This window comes from Scleropages formosus, chromosome 9 (assembly GCF_900964775.1).
Source record: "Scleropages formosus chromosome 9, fSclFor1.1, whole genome shotgun sequence".
NCBI classification, from domain to species: domain Eukaryota; kingdom Metazoa; phylum Chordata; class Actinopteri; order Osteoglossiformes; family Osteoglossidae; genus Scleropages; species Scleropages formosus.
This window is the reverse complement of record NC_041814.1, coordinates 18,769,596-18,793,692: the sequence shown is the minus strand read 5'-3', so window position 1 is coordinate 18,793,692 and position 24,097 is coordinate 18,769,596. Positions and strand designations below refer to the sequence as shown.

The 24,097-nt window shown below is 40.7% G+C and overlaps 1 protein-coding gene across 3 annotated transcripts; it reads left to right on the top strand.

Moving 5' to 3' along the window:
• snx7 (sorting nexin 7) lies at positions 1-20,520 on the top strand. 3 transcript variants are annotated; one of them, XM_029254963.1, is made up of 10 exons: positions 91-391; positions 3,855-4,037; positions 4,583-4,693; positions 4,843-5,007; positions 5,126-5,324; positions 5,535-5,734; positions 6,215-6,301; positions 7,292-7,399; positions 12,235-12,387; positions 17,781-20,520. In XM_029254963.1, the coding sequence occupies exons 1-10, from the start codon at positions 281-283 to the stop codon at positions 17,859-17,861; spliced, it is 1,398 nt and encodes a 465-aa protein (XP_029110796.1). In that variant the 5' UTR covers positions 91-280; the 3' UTR covers positions 17,862-20,520. The 3 variants fall into 3 exon arrangements, with proteins under 3 accessions (XP_029110798.1, XP_029110796.1, XP_029110797.1); XM_029254965.1 differs by lacking the exons at positions 7,292-7,399; positions 17,781-20,520 and adding an exon at positions 10,376-10,418 and having other exon boundaries at positions 1-391; positions 12,235-12,328; XM_029254964.1 differs by lacking the exon at positions 7,292-7,399 and having other exon boundaries at positions 100-391.
• Positions 20,521-24,097: the final 3,577 nt, after the last annotated feature.

Genomic DNA, 24,097 nt, shown 5'->3' with positions numbered 1-24,097 from the left:
ATGCCAGTCCCAACACCAAGGTAAATTAAGCCTCCAGGCGAAGCGCCGTGAGGAAATAAGACCGCCCTCGTGCCGGGCAGGCGGGCGGGACGTCTGCGCAGTCATTTTTGTATCTGCGCAGTTTCTTCCTGTATGCGCCGTTTCCGATACTGCGCAGTCGCTGGGCTCGCAGGCGAACGAGTTTACTGACGAGTCACTGTGTGATCCGTGATTTTTTTTTTTTTTTTTTTTTTGCGCCGGTGCAGCGGCGTCCGACGGTGGTGCGGACCTCGGCGGAGCGATGAGCGGCATGTCCGCTGACCCTGCGCAGGCGCTGCCGGCGGTTATGTCGCCCCTTTCGGGACAGATGCTGGAACTGGACGAGGACGACGACTTGGAAGTTTTCAGCAAGGTGAGGAGACGCGCGGAGCGGGACGGGCTCGGTGCCGCCGTGGCGAGAGGCGTGAAAGCAGCGGCGCGCGGCAACGCCTTGCCCGCCACTTCCATTCGCTGAAATACACCCAGAGAGAGGCTGAAATGTCGCGGATTATCGCGCTCATTCGCGCGCGGCTTCGGTTAGAACCGAAACGTTCCAGCCGAGCTGGTTTTTTTTTATTTTTTTTTTTTTTTCTCTCTTTCTTTTGTTTTTATTACTATTGTGTTGGTGACACGAACAGCTCTCGGCCGGGCTCCAAAGTCCACCAGTCAGCTGCTCCGCTCAAACTTTTCTTCAAAGTTCACCACCATCTCACACAGCGCGCCGTAGATGATCGGCACGCGTTTATTCTCAGACTTTTAACCGCACTAAAAACTCGACTGCACCGCTGCCTCCTCCTGTACTCTCTCGACGCCTTCTTTGAAGTTTTATTTTTACCGAATATTTTATTGCAGTGCTCATAGTTTTGAGGCAAAATCATTTCCGTCAGGGCGATCATGAATCATCATGGGACGCGCTGCTGTGTCTGTCATTTCAACATTTGTTTGTTTGAATTAAAAAAAAAAAAAAAAAACCCTACCATGATTAAATTCCGTGCTTTAATTTAAATTATACATACTTTGGTGTTTTTTTTTCTTTCCGAAAATGCCGTTTTTATTCCCCTGCATAGGCAACTTGTGAAGGTGTCTCCTCCCACCTCAGGCTCAGGATGTTTTCGGCGAGAAGTTACCACAGAAGTTGTGCTTCTTGTTTTTTTGCTGTTGGCTGTGCGGTCGCTGCGGGAGGATTCCTGCTCGTCTCTCTTTGGAAACAAAAGACCTATCAGTTGAACATCTTTGCATATATATTATTTTTTTTTTTTTTTTTTTGCAAAGTTTCGGTAGGACAGGGACAGGGAGGCATGCAAACCATTTTGGAAGATAAACATGCAGCTGAGCTGAACACAGTGGCTCCTGTCTGAACCTGATCAGATGTGCACTTGTTAACCTTCGTGTAGCTTACGCAGTTGTCAGCGTTAACCAACTTAAGTTATTTAATCTTTGATACAACAGGATATTCTCACCGCATCAATTCAAAGTACCTCAGTCAGTAGTACTAGAACAGTGGGGTTTGAATCTGGAACCTCCAGGCTGCATAGGAAAAGCATGCGCAGGCCAAAATAAAGATGCTGCTTGTTGCCTGTACCTGAATATTGAAAATAGAAATGCTCGGTCTAAATGTTCATCTTTACAACCTAAAGAGGAAAATGTGCTGATTGCTCGAGTTTTCAGGCCTGTGAACGCACTATTTGCTGGAAGCACCGTCAGCAGTTCCACACGCACACCTCTTTGGTGCCGTCTGCCAGCTTTGCTTTAGTGCTCTAGTGCACTCAACTGTCCTTTCAAGGCTTGTGAACGCTCTCAAGTTGCAAAAGAATCGTTTGTAGACAGCTCCCCACCTCCCCCCCCCGCATGTTCTTAAAAGGGTTCAGGTCAAGACTTCTGCTTGGCAAATCAAGGACTTCTACTGTATTACAGCTAAGCTATTACAATTTAGTTTGAGACTTGTATGGTGTCATTGTTTTGGGGAAAGGTTGAAGTTTTGTGCCAGTGTTTTAGTCTTAAGCAGACAAAGAGGTTTTTCTTTGGTGTTGTGTTACATCCAGCCTGTTTCGTTCATTTCCTTTTCAGTCCTAACAAGCACTTTGGTCATTATGGGGGAGGTGAAACATCCCCTTGAAGTAGTACTTAACTGCAAGAATTATATTGACAGCATTGTACAGTGTGTCCTCTATCCAACAACCACTTCTTCCTGAGATCAGGTTGGATAGTGTGTCCTCTGACCGATAGTGTACTGTCTGTACCATATACTATATGGTTGTCATTTCTGTACATTACTGAACAGTTACTGTGTGGTATTAATACAGCACTGTAAACTTAATAGCCTCAGTAGCAGTTTTTCTGATAGAGAAAGCTTTTTGTAGCACTCAACAAGATGTACACAATGACAGTATCTGGTAATAAACAAATATTATTGTAATATACTTACAGTTGCAGTACAAACTCTTATCTTTCACATTTTCAATCATTCATCAGACATGGCTTTATTTGTGGGAGTGTCGTTCGATAAGAAAATGGCAGATGAAAAACTGTTTGATAAAGAGCACCTGCTGTACACAGGGTCAGCTCTGTTCCAAACATCATTTGCCATTTAGCTTTTCTCCCAAAATCAATGTGGGGTTTAAGCTGGTGTTTTGGTAATATCTGCAGCCTTCTATCAGTCCATTTTGGCAGACTTTTAAGTATGGGATGAAGGACTATTGGTCTGTGTCAGTGAATAGTCCCCATCCTCCCATTTCAAGTTTCCACTTTGCTATATCAGTTTCCTCCTTGAGTGGATGCACATATTTGAATGCTTGATGTGACCTGTTCCGGTATCTTCTTTGATTAAACTGGCTGCTACATTGTTTTTACATGTCCCTTGATCTGTTGGTCAGTGACTTTGTCCTTGGCTTGCTTTGACTATCTGATAAACGAATATCACATATTCTTTTTTTTTTTTTTTTAGTGAAACAATGATACATGGCATATTTGCAAACAAAGGCTACCCAGATAATTTTATTACTGTATTACAATAATACACACACACATTTTCAGAACCGCTTGTCCCATACGGGGTCACGGGGAACCGGAGCTTACCCGGTGACACAGGGCGTAAGGCTGGAGGGGGAGGGGACACACCCAGGACGGGACGCCAGTCCGTCGCAAGGCACCCCAAGCGGGACTCGTACCCCAGACCAACTAGAGAGCAGGACCCTGGTCCAACCCACTGCGCCACCGCACCCCCCTATTACAATAGTAATATTATTGTATTGTATTATTACTGTTGTATTTTTTTGTGCCTGAATTTAGTGAGGTGTAACACAGCTCCAAGTTTGAATATCTGTACAGTTGAGATGCATTTTTCCGTTCTGTTAATGTATTCAAGTTTCTGGTAATTTCTTTGAAGTGTTGTTTTAAGACTGGACAGTAGCCTACATGTAACAGAATAAAATAGAACAAAATTGTAAAAACATGTTTCCTGTGCAAACTGCGTACTGTTTTTGTAAGACGCTATAAATTACCCATGTTTCTAAGAAGTTTACAAGTAGCTCTCTTAAGAGTTAGTAATTGTGACTATGTGGAGTTGATGTGACAGGAGGAAGTCAGTGGTAAGCCTTTTTTTATTTCAGAATTAGCCCTGTCTTATCCAACTGGATAGAATATTTTTACTTTGTACATAGTTTTCTGAAGCTTTTGTTTATCCTATTCCTTCTTCACATTTTAAACCCATAATTTATCATCTCGAATGGCAGTGCAGTGCTTTGGCTCTATTTGCCCTGAGAGCAGATATCAGTAATTTTGTTAATACTCATTTTTTTTTTTTTTATTGCTTGCCTGTTTGATTGTGTTTTCTGCAGGATATGAATCTGATGGATGGAAGCCCCATGAATGCATCCATGCCAACCTCTCCAGCCTCCATGATCAATCAATACAAGTTCGAAGAGGAAACTGATGCCAAAGACATTTTTGTCACAGTGGACAACCCAGAGAGTCATGTAACAGCCCTAGAGACTTTCATTACATACAGGGTTGTAACTAAGGTGTGTTTCAACATTGGCATAAAAAAGGCGTTAGGGTAGGAAAGAGGGTGGTCCTTTTGGTGCTGTTGCACAGAATTTGCTACATTGTCATATGTTTGCTTCCCCTCCAAGAGTTTCAGAGCTAGCTGTCTCAATTGTGCATTGGAATCATACGGATTCTTAAAGGTCCATTTTTGCATGGACATTTTACATATTAATACATTTTGAATATCAATAAAAACATTGGTGTTTAATTTCAGGTGAGAACTGTAGTTGTCATTTTCTATAATCCATGATAACAGAATGGTGATTGTCATATTTTCCATAATCTTATGCCTTAAATCACTTGGTGTTTGTAATATTCCAAAGTGTCATCCTTTGCATGCACATTTATAATAGACCAGATTTATGTATTCTAATGTGGAGCTTTCAGACATCTTTGGGCAAATATCAGAGAGGCCAGTTACTCAAAACATATCCAGTACTGGGACAGAATTTGGGTGGGGACACACTATTGTGCTGTTAAATCGTGTTTGTTTTTTTTTTTTTTCTTTTTTTCTTTCAAGACCACAAGATCCGAGTTTGATTCCTGCGAATACGAGGTACGCAGGCGCTATCAGGACTTCCTCTGGTTAAAGGAGAGGCTGGAAGAGGGACATCCAACACTCATAATGCATGTAAGTTGCTCTACTCTGTTCTTCCTCTGAAAGTATGCATCTGCTATAGTTTAATAAAATGTGCAGCTTTTGTGGACTTGTTGCCTAAAATAAACTGAATAGAATGTCAAGATTAATTGTACAAGTTTAGTACATTATGTTCTTATTAGCCTCTCCCAGAGAAGTTTGTGATGAAGGGGATGGTGGAGAGATTCAATGATGACTTCATTGAGACCCGCCAGAAGGCTCTCCACAAGTTCCTCAACCGGGTTGCGGATCACCCCATTTTGTCCTGCCATGAAGATTTCAAGATTTTTCTAACTGCTCAAGCCTGGGTAAAATGTTTGATATAATGTTATGAGCAGTATGTGTAGTGCACACAGCTGATAGGTTTTGCTTTTGCCGATTCATCTAGGAAGATCTGTTTCCATGTTTGTTCTCTTCAAACCACAGGAGCTCACCTCACATAAGAAGCAGGGCCCAGGCTTCTTGAGCAGGATGGGGGACACTGTGCGGGCTGTGGCAGCCAGCGTCCGTGGTGTCCGAAACAGACCTGAGGAGTTCACCGCCATGCTGGAATATGTGGATTCCTTTGGTCAGAAGATGATCTCGCTTGACAAAGTGACCCAGAGGATTGTTAAAGAACAAAAGGGTAAACTGCCAAACACATTTGCTTCTGCATGCTGAAACGAATGCAGGGCCTGCTGCATCATACCGCTGTGGATCAGCACAGGCTTTAACATGGTGCAGTTGTGTTGCTATTATCACAGTGAATTGCTCTCTGCTGTGGATCTGGAGGCAAAGGTATAGTAGGGGGTAGAAGGGGTGATTCTGTACTGAGGTTCACTTGGCTCTCTTGCAGAGTACCTGGGGGAGCTGAAGGAGTATGGGCCTGTCTACACCTTATGGTCTGGCTCTGAGGAGGAGCTAGTGGAACCTCTAAAAGGAGTGGCCAGCTGCATTGACAGGTGCTGCAAGGCCACTGAGGAACAGATCGGTCACCTGTCCGAAAACTTGGTGCCTCTTCTGCACGAATACGTCCTGTGCACAGACTCTGTGAAGGTACGCCTGCAAGTCTGTCTTCTCCTTGTGTAGTTCTCCAAGGAGCACATTAAGGTGACTGGTTATATAAAAAGAAAACTTGAAAAATTCTCTGCCAGAGATAATTGCTTTGACTGCCATAGTTGTGGAGGCTGCTTGTTGTTTTTGTGCATAATGGTATCCTAATCACAGTAACAGGCTTATTCACAATCACTCAGTTCCTGGAGTGGCTTTGACATGCTGAAGCCAAATCCACTTGGACAGAAAACATCAACAAGAGCTCTCAAGTTTATTACAGGGGTTTGTGATCATTGATGCATGCCAATGTCCCATTTCATGTCCAAGTTTTTGTCAATGTAAAAACACTAGTTTGCTTTTGGTTTTCTTCTTTCTTCCTCCTGAAATAGTTATTTGCTTTCTGAGTCCATGATGTTGTATTTTGTCACTTGTGAATAAACAGGTTTTAGAATTTAATCAAGATCCATCTATGGGCTTTTCTAGGCTGTACTGAGAAGGCGTGACAACATTCAAGCTGAGTCTGAGGCTAAAAATGATGCCCTGGCCAACAGGAAGGCTGATAGGGAAGCCGTAAGTACAATATCAAATTGATCTGGCCTCCCCTGAACAGTCTTCTCTTCCACCCGCTCTGTAGGATTGTTTGTAATAAGGCCCCCTAAAGTCATTGCAACTCCATTCATTTTATGCAATCAATTTCAAACCCAGAGAGGAATCTTAAGATATTGGAAAAGGGTTGTTCATAAGATTATGTAAATATTCCAAGACTCAAGGGGTCCACATGAGCCCTCATATGTGCTGTTGTGATAGGATGTGAATATTATTGAATATTGCAGTGCAGACCTTGATAATTAAATTGCTTGAGATGTTGTTTCTTTCAAATGTCAGATGTAAAAACTCTCCCCCCCGAAATAGCTTAAAAAATCCAGCTGTGTCCTCCAGCTTATCGCTGACCTTTCATAGACTTTAATTATGAACCCCTAATGTGAAAGGCCTTGAGACCTGGGCCCAATGTACTTTAATGCAGCTCTTGACAGAAAGCAGACTCCCCAGGGTTATAGGTTCAGTGGGAAATACCCTGCTCAGTTAACAACAAGGGTGGTAGTGTGAAACAAAACATGAAATACATGCATCTCTATTTCAAATGAATCTCTGCATTTTATAGGTAAAATAGATAAAACTGTTGGTCAGACTTTAGAGTTCTTTTATTTTTTATTTAAATGTTCAGCACAGGACGGAGTAGTTTGTTGATTCTATTTTTTTTGTGGGGAATAAGTACACTTCAGGATGTGGAGCAAAAGTTCTTGTATTTTCTCTGCTGTAAAAACAGTGCTGAACTCAGTTGGTCATTTGTGCTAGAGAATGTGGACGGGAAGGTTACTTTTCTGAATTTTATCAGTTGCAGTATTTTTGTGAGTTTGTTCCACTGTAAAGATTGCAGGCACAATAGTTAAGGGTGTACACTTAACACTTTACAACGTAAAGGCTGCTGGTTCATGTCTCAGTAGGTGCCCTGCTATTATCACTTAACCTGAAGGAGCTTTGCATCCACTTTGTCATTAGCTGAAGGACTCTAAGGATCTAGGTTTTGTGCTGGGGAGTTTCCTTGGGAAAAAACCAGAAGAAGCCAAACAGCAAAAGGAGCAGAGACTTGACAGTGAAATCAATGAGGTACCTGGTGGCCAGAGGGTCGACCTCACCAGTTGGACTTTCAGCTTGGCATTTCACAGCTGGTTTCGGGCTTGAGATGGTAACATTTTGAAATATACTCTAATCCCTTTCACAAGATAACTTTTCCAAACAGTAGAATTTGTTGAAGCTTACTGGGAATTATCTGTTGAGCATTTGAAAATTTTTATGGTATCAAGGCTGATGCCAACCGTCAAGGGGTGACAAAATAATGGACAATAAATGCGAATATATGTGTGGAAATCAAATAACCAAGATGGAGTAGTCTTCAGACCAGCTTCATTCCTTATTTAAGTCCCCTGTACTCTCTATGATAAAGAGCTTACTTTCTTAAAGATCCAATATCTCATGTCATTAAGGAATAAGAGTTGGTGATACATGCCCTAATGTAGTCCCTTACAATGAAGAAACGTTGACTACACCTTATGAAGTATATGTGTGTGTCTGTCTATATATATATATATATATATATATATATAGACAGACACACATATGTTTTATATATATATAAAAGTCATTGCCTGATTAATGTGAGTTAGGGGTCACAGTGCTACTGGTAACTGCACTTGTCCAGAACCTATACATTTATAATGCATGCCCTGTCCTATGAGATTCTTGGATTGTTACTCTAAGGTAAGCAGTTAGGAAATGGCAGTACATAAGTATTTTAATGTAAATTTGAACAAATAATACATTAAGCATTACAATTAGCACCATAGTTGCAAAATGAATTGAGAAAAATCTCAAATATCTGTGGCACAAAGGAGCATGGCCATGCCCACCTCCTACATTATCAGCTACAGATGGGGCCTTAACATCTACTGGATTGATGGACAGGAATTCTTAAACTGGTGTTGCCAGTCGTTGCCAAAAGTCCCCCCCCCCCCCGTTATATATTTGTTGTGCTATTTGTTTTGAGTGTTTTATTAAACACTCAAGTTCACTGCATACTACCTTATGCCTGGTTATACCACATTCCACCAAAAATTAAAATTAATGGATACTTTAATGTATACTATAACTAATGTATATGTGAACACTAAAGATGGTCCCCAAAAGGCAGTTATAAAAGTACACTGTGCTTTCATACATATGGGCAATGACTGTATGAAATATATACCCTTTTTTTCATACAACTTTTTTAAATTCTGTCCAGCAGAATTTTTTCCTATTACTCCTGCAACAGGTATTTATTTATGTACAGTTGTGTTGCTGTTTATATCCAGCATAGAGGTAAACGGTTGGTGTGTCAAGTTCAAAATGCCTTTGTCACTCTCTAAAATTTGGCAATTTTCTAGCTAAATCTAGTGCATTAACCTTTGCGTTATCCAGGAAACGGTGTAGACTGGTGTAAATAAAACCTTTAAAGTTCTAGCCAAATGAAGATCTTTTGCCAGAAATCAGTAACACTTCACAATGCCCCTAATGGCATAACGTCCTGTCGTTTGCAGTGGTCTTGTAAGCATTGTCAGAAACATTTTTTTCAGCCAACTTATAAGAATGCCTCAAATGTTGAAAGGGCAAGAGGCATTGGGGAAAGGCTGTAATTTATTTAGGCCTACTGCAGCAGGAGCAGGGATTTGAACCTGAATCCACTAGTGTCGATGCAGTGACTGTGCCACCTGCTCCCTACTATGATAAAATGGTAAATTCATCATACCATATTTCTTTTCTGCCCTGTTCAGGGATCCAGGTTTTGTGCATATCAGAGCTGATGCACTTTGCAATGTCTTGGATACAAGAGATTTAAGTTACAGGCCTAACATCAATACCGGTTTTGTGAAACTCACAGCTTTATTTTTTGAGTATGAATTGCAGAGGTGTTTGTTCATTTCTGGTAATTCTGAAGGCTGTACTTTTAGAATTAACAGCTACCTGTTGTGTTCATCTGTCTCTGTCATTGAACTTTGACTTGCAAAGGCTTCCTCTTGTGATACATTTTTACCTTGATCCCTATGTGCTGCTGTTATTTGTTTTTGATGGTTTCTCTTACCAGATAAAATAGTCATGCGCTGCTTAATGACTGACCGCATATACAACGGTGGTCCCGTAAGGTTATAATGGAGCTTAAAAATTCTTATCAACTAGCGACGTTGTAGACGTCCTAGCACATGTTCCTCACGTGTTCGTGGTGGTGCTGGTGTAAACAAACCTACTGCACTACCAGTCGTGTAAAAGTATAGCGCATACCATTATGTACAGTACATAATGCTTGATAATAAACACCTATGTTACTGGTTTATGTACTGTACTAATCGTTATTTTAGTGTACTCTTAATACTCATGAGAATTTACTGTAAAACAGTATGCTGTATTATGCTGGCAGCAGCGTCATAAATCTCGTGTTTACCACGTCTCTTGACTGCATCGAGGCTATACCATCTAGGTTTGTATAACTACGCTCTATGATGTTGGCACAACAATGAAATCGCCCAACGATGCATTTCTCAGAACATATCCCTGTCGTTAAGCGACACACGCGCATTTTCTGAACCGCTTGTGCCATACGGGGTCGCAGGGAAGTGGAAGCCTAACCCTGCAACTCAGGGCGTAAGGCAGGAGGGGGGCGGGGACACACCCAGGACGGGACGCCAGTCTGTTGCAAGGCACCCCAAGCGGGACTCGAACCCCAGACCCACTGGAGAGCAGGACTCGGTCCAACCCGCTGCGCCACCGCGCCCCCCCCGTCATTAAGCGAAACGTGTCTGTAATTTTGTTTTCCCTGACTGGACCTGCCATTTGAGCACCAACTTTTTCAAGCATTTTGCTTTTGCTGTCTTGTGTTGCCTTAGAAGCAGTGAAGTGTTTGTCAGAATGCTTTGATAGCTCACAAATATAGGTAATTGGTCTTCAACTTAATGACACAGTGGTATAGAGGCCTTTTGTGATTTTAATTGAGGTACTGCAGAGTACTTTTTCATGTTGGCTTTTTCCATTATTTTGTCCACCCCCATCAAGATTGTAAAGATCGTCACAAGAGGGAGGCACAGCAGAGCGAAAGGTATTATAGTTAATTTTTAAAGAAATGTGTTCCCTTTTTTTCAACTCTCAATTGAAATGTTACCACCTCACCATGGGTGAGGCCCTTTTCAGTTATCAAGCAGTGTGCAAGAAGGGCAGTACTTCTGCAAGACTGAAACCAGATGCTCTCTTTGGAAAGCTTTATGTGTAGAGGTGCTTGTGTGCAGCTTGAGCAAAACTCATCACTAAGATCTGCAGAATGACCTGCTCTCTTTAACCTGGCTTTGCTTCCTTAGATTATGCAGTAACACTTAGAGGGGAACTTTTGGCTTTTTTGTTTAACATTCTGCTCTATATAACTGGCATTCTTAGTTAACCTGGTCAATACCAGTGTTCTCTTTCTTGTACTCACCAGTGTTTGTAATGTTGATGTATAGATCAACCAGTTCAGGGACTATTTTTGTCTTTTTGAATGATTTTGAGCAAAACAGTTCTGCAAGAGCAGTAAATGTGACTGAAATGAATTTGACTTATGACTGTAATACTGTGTTTGGCCATAAGATGGCAGCAAAGTCGAAGTTAAATGACTGACGTTCTCTGATTATCCTGAATATTTTTCGGTATGTTGCATACTATATGCTGCTTATCCAGTTTTAAGTCTAGCAAATAAACATTAATGTTAGCAAAGATCGTAGTGGCTTTACGATTATAATACCTCCGCTTTGTCTATTTTAAGTATTTTTTTAGAACTTTTGAATGTACAAGGGAGCAAAGTCATTTTCATAATTTAGATTTTATAGCTCTTTATGTACATTTTCAGCCTGATGTGATGGCTGTATGTATTTTATGTTTTAAAATTAACATAGTCAAAATTCAGTAGGGCCACGGACTAAAATGTTTATGTATTACATGCAGAAGGAGCCAATACTTGTCTGGCACACTGCCCTGCTTGCAGCATCTCAGATTTCTATCAACATATGGACCTTTAGATGTCTTTAAGAATGGAACATTCATGCATTTTCACCTTAATTTTTTTTTCTTTTCCTCTGTAAAACCGGATTTGGTTGCTCCTCGTTTTGAAGTTGTTCTTTTTATATGCTTAAGGTTAGATTAAGTGATCTGAATTCAACTCTTTGTGACCACTCAGGTGGTTCCCAAGGTAGAGGAGGGTACAGAAATGGTTTATGATTCCTTTGTTTCCTATGTCCTCATTTTCTATTGATTCCCTGTACATGAAGTGAAAGGTAACTAAGCAAATGGCATTAGTCTTTATCTATTCAGCTGTCGGATGTCCTTCTCCTTATAACGTAAAACAAACTCTACGTAGATGTTCACCTTGACTGTTGTTAACAAAACCTATTGGCTAGAACCTCAAAAATCCCCCTGAAAAGCTATTATGTAATATTCTCAGTTGTAGTGTAGGAGATTGCAGGTTACATTAATATTATTGGGAAAAACAAGGCAGTATTCCACCTGAAGGTCAGCATTGAACTACATATCTGTGAGCTGTCACCAGTTATGCTGTCTGAATCCCTTTGGTTACTTCAAGGAAATGCTGAGATGTCTATTCATGTTGACATGAAGGACATTTTTTTCCTCTCCAGAGCACTGTCAAGGAAGATTGAAAATTGTAATTTACATTTTATATTTTGTACCTTTGTATCTAGAAGCTTGCAGTATATTTCTGTAGTGGAATCTCTGTCTTGGTTCAGGTAAGCATTAAAAACACTTTTGTATCTAGTTCAGCTTAGTGGGGTCATAGAAATGCAGGTGGTATGACTCTTGCAGCCCTGTTTTCTCATCTGAAGTCCATGTCCACATAATTCGGAGGTTGACCTCTACATGTCGGTTAACAGCTGAAGGAGGAAGTTGAGCGGTTGGAAGACAAAGTCGAGTGCGCCAATAATGCACTGAAGGGCGACTGGCTCCGATGGCAGGGCAACATGAGGAGCGACATCAAGGCTGCCTTTGTGAGCACTGCTGAGAAGAACGTTGACTACTACGAGAAGGTGAGTGCCAGTTTAAGAAGGTTTACTCCAATTGGCAGCCCTCTGCTTAAGAAGACAAATGTATCCATTTTTAAATATGGCTCATGACAGTCAAATTTGTAAAATCTTTCTCTTCATATACTTGGTTAATAAGTTGAATTATTTTAACGATAGTGAATTCCCTGAGGCAAAACTGAAAAGGGAGACACTCTAAAGGTCTCAAGATTATTGGAAATACTATGAACATAGATTTCACTTCTTTGTAATGGATCATTTTAGCATATGGTATGAACCCCTCCCATCCAGTTATTTCTAGTGCTTGCACTAATATTGCCAAAGCGCACACGTAGGTTTCACAATAGTGTCACTTGGAGTCATCAAAACCAGACAGGAAGAATGCCTCACCCCGTGTGGGTGTTGCGCACAGTGTCCAGATGCACTGAAGTAGGATATTAAATGAGATGCATGTGGCTGCTGACCTCCCCTGTCACTGCCTGTTCTGAGCTCAGACATCGTGTTTGAGGTGTGGGCACTGAAAGGTTCACATGCTGCCCCACAACATGCTCCATAACCTCATCTTTGTCTTTTCTGCCCTAGTTCACACTACCTGCTTTCCCCCTCATAATGTATTGCCATGAGGTAATACAGTATCTATAAAGTCTAATTTCTGTTACATTTACAAACCCACCATGGTATCTATTGTAATTCTGTAGTATTTTTAAAAACTGGTCGGGTAAAAGGTTAGTTTTGCTTTTAGCTTCCGTGCTGTTTACAGATGTCTGTCCATATATTTATTGCTGAAACATATAGCATTTGAATTGTTGAGACTGGGTTTACTCTTATTGGATTTTATCTGCTGGGATGGACTAAGAGAATTTGTTTTCATTGTTCTGGCATTAGTCATTAGTTGGATTAATAATTAATGCTAAATTTTCTGTTAAAAAGGCAACAGGAATTCATTTCAGTAAGAGGTTGTTCTTTGCTAAGGAATGACAGCAAATGTCCTGACTAACTGTGGCAAGTGAAAATGTCATATGACCGTAAGAGGAGTTAAGAAAATTTGTTTATGGAAGTTCTGAGAACTGATGATAGTGTCTTAGTACTATTGGGGGCTATCTGTGTTTGCAATTCTCATGCACACTTCTCATTTAGGTGTTTTCTGACCTGAAGTCAGACAACTCGGTGAGCTGCAGATTTTTTGAAGAACTACCAAACTGATTAGTTATGCCATGTGCTGAAAGCAAATTCAACTCGTTGACTGATCTTTTTGTTATTGGAGGAGAGAAAAGTCTTTCTTAAAAAAGACAATGAATTTTTCTAACCCAGAACTGCTCTGTGTTTGTAATGAGAGGCTGAGGAGCCAAATTCTGGTGACACAAATCTTTGGTGTTGTTCAGGAACCTCTTCTAGTTTCCGGGTGGTAGTGTCAGACTCCAAATCACACATTTATGTCAATAGCGGTTCTGCCAATGCATGAGTTATTGCTACTGTGTTATAATTGATGTAATTGCTGGACATGTTCTGTGTTTTAGATTGGTGTTTTTTATATTCTGGCGGGAACAGAGAGAGCTGGCAGTTACCCTGCAGCCTTTAATGATTTATGTAAGAGGAAGTGACTGTGAGGAGGCATGAGGAGTGTCCGTTCGGAAAGGGGGTCAGCTCGCTGTGGGCTCTACTCCCTCTTCCACTACCACTCTGATGTGGTAGAGGCAGAGGTGAAGAGAAGGCTGGCCTGGTGTGACAGTGAGATTTGGTATGGACTTGATTGTTAACTCCTGTGACCTGCAAAACCCCAAGATACCTGTCACAGCTAATGGATATACATGCAATTATATCAACAAAGAGCTTGTCTGAGCCTCCTATTGTATAGTATGCTTGTCTGTCTCTGACTGGGGCTGGTGGAACATGAATGTGACGCAGCAATGTTTTTATGTTTTGTGGATATCGGTAGTTTGAAAGATTCATTGGAATTTTTGTTTCTACTTCTAAGTTGCTAGTTAAACGATTTGTCAATAATATGTATTGTTCTATTGATAAGCAGTATTGTCTTCAAAAACTGAGTTCTACTTTGGTGTTTTATTCTTTTATTATGACATTTTGTGTCTCCACAGTGACTTTTTATAAAAAAAATTGCCACTTCTGGGAATTGCCATGGAGACTCCATAGCAACAAGAGTGTTGCAATAAGATGGGAAAGATGAGTAGCTTATTAAATATAAGATTTTACTCAGGCTAATCAACAGTTTCCCTTAGTGAATTGTAGAAGAACTTTGAATATTCTGTGTCATAAGTGTTTTCTGCAAAATATCAACAAGTGTCATAATGAAGTGCTCATTGCCTCAATTATACCATAATTTACTTTTTCACCGTGCTATTTGTAATCTGAAATTTCAGTCAGCGTAGTAGTGTTAACTGGATATGGCAACATATGCCTTTTTTTATGAGGTTCTCGGTGACCTGCAGTGTTTGACCACCTTTAGAACTGTGTGGAGTATTGATGTCTGAACTTCTGTTTGCATTTTTTTTAGATGTAAAATTTAAATATGGTCTGTGTGTGACCTGTCTGAAGGACATATCATCGTCCCTACTAAGATATAAATTGCACTTCAGTTCCAGGCCTTTTGATAGGGGGTGACTCTAATCTGAAATACCCCCACAGTGGGGATTTATGGTCTGCCAGTTGTTTACAGCAAGAAGCCATTATATCTGTAGACCAGATCTTACTGTCAATTTGAAATCCATAGCAGTTTACTGTAGTGCACTGATTGCATCTTTTGAAAGTGTACACATGTAAATATGCAAGGATTGATGGTAATTTGCAGAACTTTCCCATACCTGTCTGGAAAGAGCAGAAACTTTATATTGAAAGAAAATTGTCATATTAGGGGTGTCCGCCTTCCTCCTCTTTTACCAGGAAATCAGATCCACATATAAAACTGTCAGATGTCCTCATCTGTGGTTTTATTTATTAAGAGACTAGCTCAGGGGCTGCATATTAAGTCTTTCCTGAGTAGGGAATTTTAATCTCTATGGACAAGCTGCTTAAATAAAGGTAGATATGAAAGTATCTAGTATATTAAACATTTATGTCTCAAGTCATGTTTGAATTCCACACACGTGTGTGTGTGTGTGTGTGTGTGTGTGTGTGTGTGTGTGTGTGTGTGTGTGTGTGTGGCTCAAGTCATGTTTGAATTCCTATTCACTAAATGAAATGTGTGCGGTAAGCCATCAGGTTGTATGTGTATCATACAAATACATGTGAAAATACCAGGACAGATGCAAAACGTCTCCATATATTTGACAAGGAACAAGTGACTCTAGAAAAGCTTTTTGGATTTTTTTCTGAAATGCAAAATGATCATACAGTGTCTGATTATATCCAAGTACTGCTATTTAACTGTGCTTTCTAGCTGCCTCATTTTCTTCAGTGTGCACCCTTCACAGTGTAATAATATTGGAAAAGTAGAAAAGATATATTCATTTCTGTATGCAGAAAATTGTCAAAGTTAAGTTTTGACCTACAGTTGCTCTATGTTATGCACTGTAGCAGATTGGAGTTGAACCTGTGAAACCATCACAGGACCTCACATCCATGTTGAATAAATCCTACTATTTTTCTCCTGAAAGCCAGGTGGCACCCAATTGGTCTCCTTGCATCCAGAATAATGAATGATTGCTAGGTTCTGCCACTGCTGGGTGTTAGACATGCGGTGGTCTAAATCAGGATATGGTGCTGAATCACTATCAAGAAATTTCCCTCTGTTGCCTGGAGCAACAGCAGACCCCCAGGGCTGCGGTACACACCTCATCTAGCTATCTTGTTAGCAGGCTTCAGTGATCACTAGCATTGCTGTAGATGGAATTGAATTTAAGTGCACTTTTGAGTCTCAAGTTTGACCATATTCACAACAGGCATTTTGTCATAACGCGTGTGGACTACTACCAAAGACAAACAACGGCAGTGGTACGCTTGGTTTAGGGCAGTCTGAAGGGGTTATTGTCAGTGATCTCTGGTTCCTTAAGAATGAAGAATGGACAGACCATACCGCAAAGAATAAAAAGAGTACTCTATTCCCTTTTGGATTCTATGGCCACCTGCAAATTTTTGGTGTTGATGCATCTTATTTTGAATGGTACACCAAAATCTTTACAGTGGATGGCAACCCTGACTCTCACCCTACAGTTCTCGTTAATGCTCAGGACTACCACAGCCCAGTATTAGGGCAAAATAATATTGATAATGAATAGATAATTGAGTAAACAATTCTTCTGTTGTCCTTGTAGTAGACATCCCTTGCTCTTCCACCCTCCAAAAACATTTAGTAATGCAGAAGGCAGAGCACTTTCCATGTTGAAGTGTAGCACTGATTAGATGTGAATGGAAAAGCTATTTACCTCCAAGCACCAGAGAAAGGCTCTCAACGAGCTTCCTGGTAAAGGCTGCTTGCTTAGACAAAGTCCAGTCTTGATTAAATGCTTCTGACACATTGTCAGCTGAATGACTTTGCTGCAGGTCCACTCTTTATTTTTAGCGACTCAAAGTGTCGGACACCGTCTGTCAGAAGAGTAGCGATGGCTGCCGTTATAGCATTAATCAGATGTTTGACACTGGAATGAACTCAGGATGGATGAATCTGAATGAAAATGAGCACTGCACTGAAAGTCACTCTGTGTTTGATTTACAGCAGGTATTAAAGCTGCTCCTATTACTTTGGGGTTGTGGCAAAAGTTTTACTACAGAAGAATGTGGTGGTTTAGGCAAGTGTTGCGTGATTGATTCCTCAACATTTGCAACGCGGGGACATTTCCTTCCTTGCTTTAAACTTTAGGGCCGTCAGCATAAATGTTAAATTTAATGAACCCAAGATAGTTGGGTTCATACAAAACTTTCTCTTCTTACGTTGATGATGTTTTAAGTGCAGGGCACTTAGCGGTATCAAGATAATTATTAGTAACACACAAATCTACATAAATCTGTGCTCTAACTTTTTAGTGGTGTTTTATTGTGTATTAAAACAGTTAAGATGCTGAATTACTTGCAGATGTTTATGCAGGTTTTTAACAATACCTAATGTTTGCATGTAAAATAGTTTGTGAGTGATAGTGTTCTTTCTGAAGATGATTGCCTCTGAGATTTTACTGGTATATTCCATGTTTGTTTACACATGAACCACAGATTCATTGCAGTTAATTACAGCAGGATCTGAAAGCTGTTTTATTCCATAGTTCATGTTTTGACTGATTTTTAGAGATTGAAAGCACATTGACAGTCACTGCATTGGCAGCAATATGACTCCCCCCATTATCCCATCTTCTACTGAGAAACTTCTCTCTCAAAGTGTACAGGAGCTATAAAAGTGGCTGCCACTCCCTTAAAAAAATTGCCCTCTTTCCCCTCCACTCCTCTATCTGCAGTGCCTGGCTGTATGGGAGTCCTTTCTCACCTCGCAGACTGCAGCCCATGACATGGAGAGCAACTCTGGGCACAGCTCGTAGAGCTCCCCCTGCGCCCAACCACTGAAGACCAAAGAGACTGGGACCCGGATGAGCTGCGGACATTCCTGCTGGTTTGTGACCCTTCCAGACCCAGCCCTGTGATTTTGTAATATAGTGTCACAGGCAGTGTTATACTGCTCAGAATTCTCTACAGAACTCTGCCTCAGGGTTTTGAGCTGCCCCACTACATGAAATGAAGCTGAAGGTCTTTTCATAGTTGGACTTTTGGATGCATTTGTGGAATGGCAGTTTCCATTAAAACATAATGAGATGATGTATTCCTTTTTATAGTGCCTGAACATAATCTGATATTTTGATGATGCAAAACCACTTTTAGTGTATATGCAGTTTTTCTCCAGATTAGCATCAACAGTTGACCTGATATTTTAGTCAAGTTGATTAGGCACACAAAGTAAATTTTGTAATCTGAAATCCTTAATTATCCACACTTTTTTTAAACTGTTGATTTATTAGCTTTCTGAAGTACACTCAACAGTGTAGAATATTTTTGGACAAAGCTGTTACAGGCATTTTAAGCTGTTTGGCTTTTAATATTGTATTTGAAAAGACAACTATTAAAATGTATTGAGATGATTATTGTGCTCTTTTCACACTTGTTTTATAGCATAGTTCATAATTATTGCATCATTATGAAGGCTCCCCATGTTTAAAGCTCCAAGATTCTACTCTCTCTTTTGGATGTCATAATACACATGGACCTCATCTTACAAAAGCAACTGAATGAATGTTCTATAACTGAATTTTTTTCATTACTTACTTTTGTCTGTCAGTAAAAGCTGAAAACTACATCTGTCCACTAAATGGGTTAGGTTTTGTAAAAACCTCTGCCAAAGCTATCAAAAGCTGTTTCATTATCAGAAACCCCTTGTCCTAATGCAGAGTCACAGTGTCTGCAGCCTATATCGAAACAGCATGATACGGGATACACCCTTGATGTGCCACCACTACATCAGCATAACACTTTGGACTTTTTTTTTTTTTTTTAAAACTAAACTACATTATGTAAAACTTAAGAATTAGCACTGAATTATTGCAGTTACTGAAAATGTCTTTACAACTTACCCTTCAGTGCCATTGACTGTGAGCTATCAGATACTTTGAACTTTGTTTACACAATCAGTAAAACCTTAAAGCAGATGTCCTTTATTTACATATAAGCTTCAGTAAATATCTTGAATATAGCTATGGAAGATATACTTAGTTAAGAGATTAAAGGACTCTTGTCACTCTGTCCACCATGCATCTTTGGGTCTCTGATCACTGTCTGGTTCATCTCCTTCCGACCTTCAGGCTGAAACTAGCTAAGCCTGTAGTAAGGACTGTAAAAAGATGGACCAAGAAATCAGAGTTGGAACTACAGGCTTGTTTCAACTGTACTGACTGGAGTGTCTTTGAAGCTGCACCCACTGACTTGGACGAGCTCACTAATGCCTCACTGATACTGTGACATCATACATCAGTTTCTGTGAAGATATGTGTTCCCACCAGGACTCGCTTAACATACAGTAATGACAAACCATGGTTCACGGCAAAACTCGGACAGCTCCGTCAGGCGGAGGAGAAGGCCTACAGAAGTGGGGACAGAGTCTTGTGCAATCAGGCCTGAAACACCCTGAGAAAGGAGATAGGAGTGGCTAAGAAAAGCTACTCTGATAAACAAGTTCTCCACTAATGACAATGCATCGGTATGGAAATGCCTGAAAGAGATCACCAGCTACAAGACTCCATCCCTCCACTCTGTGGGTAATCGACAACTGGCTGACAACCTGAATGTGTTTTACCGCAGGTTTGAATAGGTCCCTGCCCCCTCCTCTCCCATCAACACCTCCTGCCCCCCTTCTGTTGTTCAAACTATTCTGAGAATCTGTGAAGAGGATGTGTGCCGGGTCTTCTGGAAACAGAAGACAAGGAAAGCACCAGGCCCTGATGGCATCTCACTTGCCTGTTTGAAAGTATGTGCTGACCAGCTGTCACCCACCTTCACCCAGAACTTTAACAGATCACTGGAGCGGTGTGAAATCCCCTCCTGCTTCAAATGCTCCACCATCATCCCAGTCCCAAAAAAAACCCCAAGATCACGGGCGGAATGACTACAGACCTGTTGCCTTGACATCTGTAGTCATGAAGTGACTTGAGAGACTGGTGTTGGCCTACCTGAAGGATATCACTGGCACCCTCTGGATCCCCTCCAGTTTGCCTAGAGGGCAAACAGGTCAGTGGATGACGCAGTCAATACGGGACTGCATTTCATCCTGCAACACCTCGACAAACCAGGGACTTATGCAAGGGTCCTATTTATGGACTTCAGTTTGGCATTTAACACCATCATCCCAGACCTCCTTCAGATCAAATTGATACAGTTTTCTGTGCCCACCACCATCTGTCAGTGGATCACCAACTTCCTGACAGACAGACAGTAACTGGTGAGGCTGGGGAAATTCATTTCCAGCACCTGCACAGTCAGCACTGATGCTCCCCAGGGATGTGTGCTCTCCCCACTACTCTTCTCCCTATACACAAAAGACTGCATCTCCAAGGACCGCTTTGTGAAGCTCCTGAAGTTGGCTGGTGCAGTCAAAACAACCTGGAGCTGAACAAAAAAGTGGAGATGATTGTGGACTTCAGGTTCCTGGGTCCTACAATCTCCCAGGACCTGAAGTGGAATACCTATATTGACTCCATTGTGAAAAAGGCCCAGCAGTGGATGTACTTCCTTTGCCAACTGAAGAAGTTCAAACCAGTTCTACTCAGCTGTCTTTGAGTCACCAGGCCGAAGGGGGGGAGGGACACACCCAGGCCGGGACACCAGTCCCTCACAAGGCACCCCAAGCAGGACTCGAACCTCAGACCCGCCACACAGCAGACATTGGCTGAACCCGCCAGGCCACCATGCCCGCTATTTACATTATTTATTCTGTAATTCTTTGTCAGCTGTTTGTCTGTAAATACTGGAGGCATCTAGAACCACAGCAAATTCCTTGTATGCATCAGCACACTGGCCAACGTAACTCATTCTGATGTGACTAATTTTAAAACGACAAATGAAAATATATTTTCTCCGCAAAGTCCTGTTCAACGAAGATTGACGCATTCGTCCCATAAACACAAAGTGTTGCTCGTCTTGTTATGATCACCAAATTCAGGAATACCAGGCAGGAGCTGTAAGCACCATAAACATTAGAAGTGCATGGAAATCAGTCCTGCCCAGTTGCTCTTTGATTAAAGATGAGTGTGTTGCTGCTAACTAATGGCAGCAACTGGAAATGCAGGTTGTTTGTGCTCTGTGACACAAATTTTGGTGAATAAAACAGAAAAGAAAATACAACTTAAAAATAAAGTGGGATATGTCTTTCTTAAATGGATAAGTTGAATGCTCATAAGAGGTAGCAATGTATTAATTTATAAATTGCTGGTACGTATATTGGTTCAGTTAGACAGCCCAAATGGTGATTACTAAGCTGCACAGCAGATAAATTTATTTCTTCATATTTATTTATTATTGTAGCAGATAAGTTAATTTCAAACTTTTGTAATTTCATTTTATTTATGTCAGTAAATTCAGTGTCTTTGTAGATATAAATTAAAATTATGGTACTGGGAGTTATTAGGTAAATCTCATTTTTGGTAATTTTTTTGAAAAGTGATCTGGTTCTAAATTTTGGACTTTTGGGGGTGGAGAAGATGTGAAGATATTAGGATGTTGCCAAAACTTGTTTGAAAACATGGTTTTGTATAAATTAAAACAAAGTTCAAGTAGATAAGCTCTATAGACTAATAAAATGTTACTGGAGGTAATAAATAGTGTTGCTCATCGTCAACTGAACCCAACCGTTACCTGTATTGTCTACTGAAACACAGGGTACAAGGGTGATCTTTGGATGGGATACCTGTATGTCACAGGATGGTCTTCCTCTTTCCATCTCTCTCTCTCTTTCTCTCTCTCTCACACACACACCAACACAGAGAGAGAGGGGGGCAGTTTACTTAAAGCATGTCTTTGGACTGTGGGAGGAGACACACAGAAGAACAGGTAAACTCCACAGACTGAGCCAGATCTGGAGCTGTAGGTCAGGAGGTGTGAAGGAGCAGCGCTACTCATGCACCAGCATCCTGCCTGATTTCTCAAGTCATTAGAAGCAGATCTGTATCCTCATCGTCACTGACCAAAGAGAAGGTCTTCACAGCACTTTAACAAATTAGCCAGCGTTTTACTGAGAGGCCTTCCCACTGTGTCTAGAACCACATCAGCTGAGTAATAATTGCATGAAACAAAATAATGTCTGTTTATACTTGACATGTTGACCATGCCCAATGTGTTACATAACCAGATGTGATTTGTTTACTTATGTTTAATATGTAACACTGGTTAGAACTTGCAAACGCCTTGCTACTAATCCACTATGTCTAAATTTAGGGACTAAATGTAGTAAAAAAGCTCATCTTCTGCACATACCAAGGAGAATAACCAACCATATACTACATTTATAGCAGATCTTTTTATGACTCATTACGAATCCCGAAACATGGATTTTGATTTTAAAAAGTTTTTACACTAATTAAAAAAAAAAAAAAACATCACTGCAGTTTAAAGTAGGTTACACAGTTGGCAAGATGACATTAAATATTTACTGTCACTCTAAGTAACATGGGGCCCAGAAAGTCTGTCCTTAATATTGAATTTGCTGTTTCTGAAATTTTTTCTTTTTCTTTTTTCTGATATAAAATTCCTTCTGCTAAAATGTATAAGAATGAGCAGTTTATATATGAATACATATGCATTTATTTACTTATGTTTAAAAAAACTGAAGATGGAAGAGCATGCTTTATAGGGATTTTTCCAGTTTTCCTAAGTGGAAGAATTAAGTTCCTTCCTTGCTGTCCTCCATACTGTAACATAATAAACTGCTTGGAAAATATATTCCATGATTATGAAATTCAGTTTCATCATGTGGAAAGTATTATACCAGCAGGGATAAATTCAATACAATAAATAGCGGTACAGTCCATTGATTGTATGAGGAAATCTAATGTGAAACTCTTCCACATTCTACATCCAGCCAACAAGTCCGGAAACAGAATTAACAATAAAAAAGTTGACAGAATAAAACTAATAGTTGATTCTGACATCCTCGATGGACAATATACTGGAGCTTTTCAGGGATAGATGCCCGGTTCTGATTCACACGCCATACGGTGCTGCAGTCCCTGCTGTCACTTCAGGTGTACGACACACTCATGGGCAGAAGTTCTCCATCATATCTACGGGTGCTCAAAGCTGGGTCCCAACACCGAGCAGTCGTTTCGCTTCATAGAGACACGCACTTTCTCTATCATCCGCCCTGCTCATTCTTGGCGTAATCGCGGCATAATCATGTTGTCAGACCAGATCCTTGTGGGTAAGATCTGTTCAAGCATGTTGACATAAACCATAACCGGCACTCCAGCTCTTATGATGTTCGCGACACCCTACAGTGCCAACCAATTATGATTTGTTGTTAACAGGGGCAGCAGACAGCACTGTGATTAAAGCCATCAACTTCCAAATTCAGTTTAGGAACTTGCACATTTGTTTTGTACATTTTAGCTGCTAGTGGTGCTACATCACTTCTACTGATGTTCAAGAGCAGATACAATGACTGGTACGTGGCAGCAGGTGGTGAAGCAGTTAGGATTGCTCCCTTTCAAGCTGAAGCTGCTTGTTTTGAATCTCCCCACCTGCTGTAGTACCCTTAAGCATCCTATTTACATGGGTACGTAAATTGGTATGTAATTGCAAATAACTTGTCGATTCGTACTAGAAGTTGTCTTGAACAGATACATCAGCTCAGTAAAAGTTAGCAGTAATGGTAGAAGTGAAACTAACAGCTATGTTGGTTATACAGATTCGGAGCCATGACCAAGTCCTATAAATCTCGTTCCCCTCGCACCCTGCGCAACTCATTTCACCACTTTCCAAAGCGCTTTTACCATCATTTGTCTTTTTTCAATAATTCGGTCCCAGATCTCAGAGACTGGCTGCAGCAAATGAGAGTTGAAAGTGTGCAGCTTCATCCTCACCGTTGACAGTATTGAGTAATAACTAAAATCCTCCACTGAGCGTATGTTCTGTGCAGGGACGATGTTCTGGAAATGTACGTTTTGAATGAAAGGAGAGCATTTGCAGCTAAAAATGAGTGTGCGTAAACGGTTTGAATGCAATTTCCCCCGTTAGCCAT

Coding starts and splice junctions, on each gene's coding strand:
- snx7 (XM_029254963.1), top strand. CDS start 281: ATGAGCGGCATGTCCGCTGACCCTGCGCAGGCGCTGCCGGCGGTTATG. Junction 4,038..4,582: donor CATACAGGGTTGTAACTAAG/GTGTGTTTCAAC, acceptor TTTTCTTTCAAG/ACCACAAGATCCGAGTTTGA. Junction 5,735..6,214: donor TGTGCACAGACTCTGTGAAG/GTACGCCTGCAA, acceptor GGGCTTTTCTAG/GCTGTACTGAGAAGGCGTGA.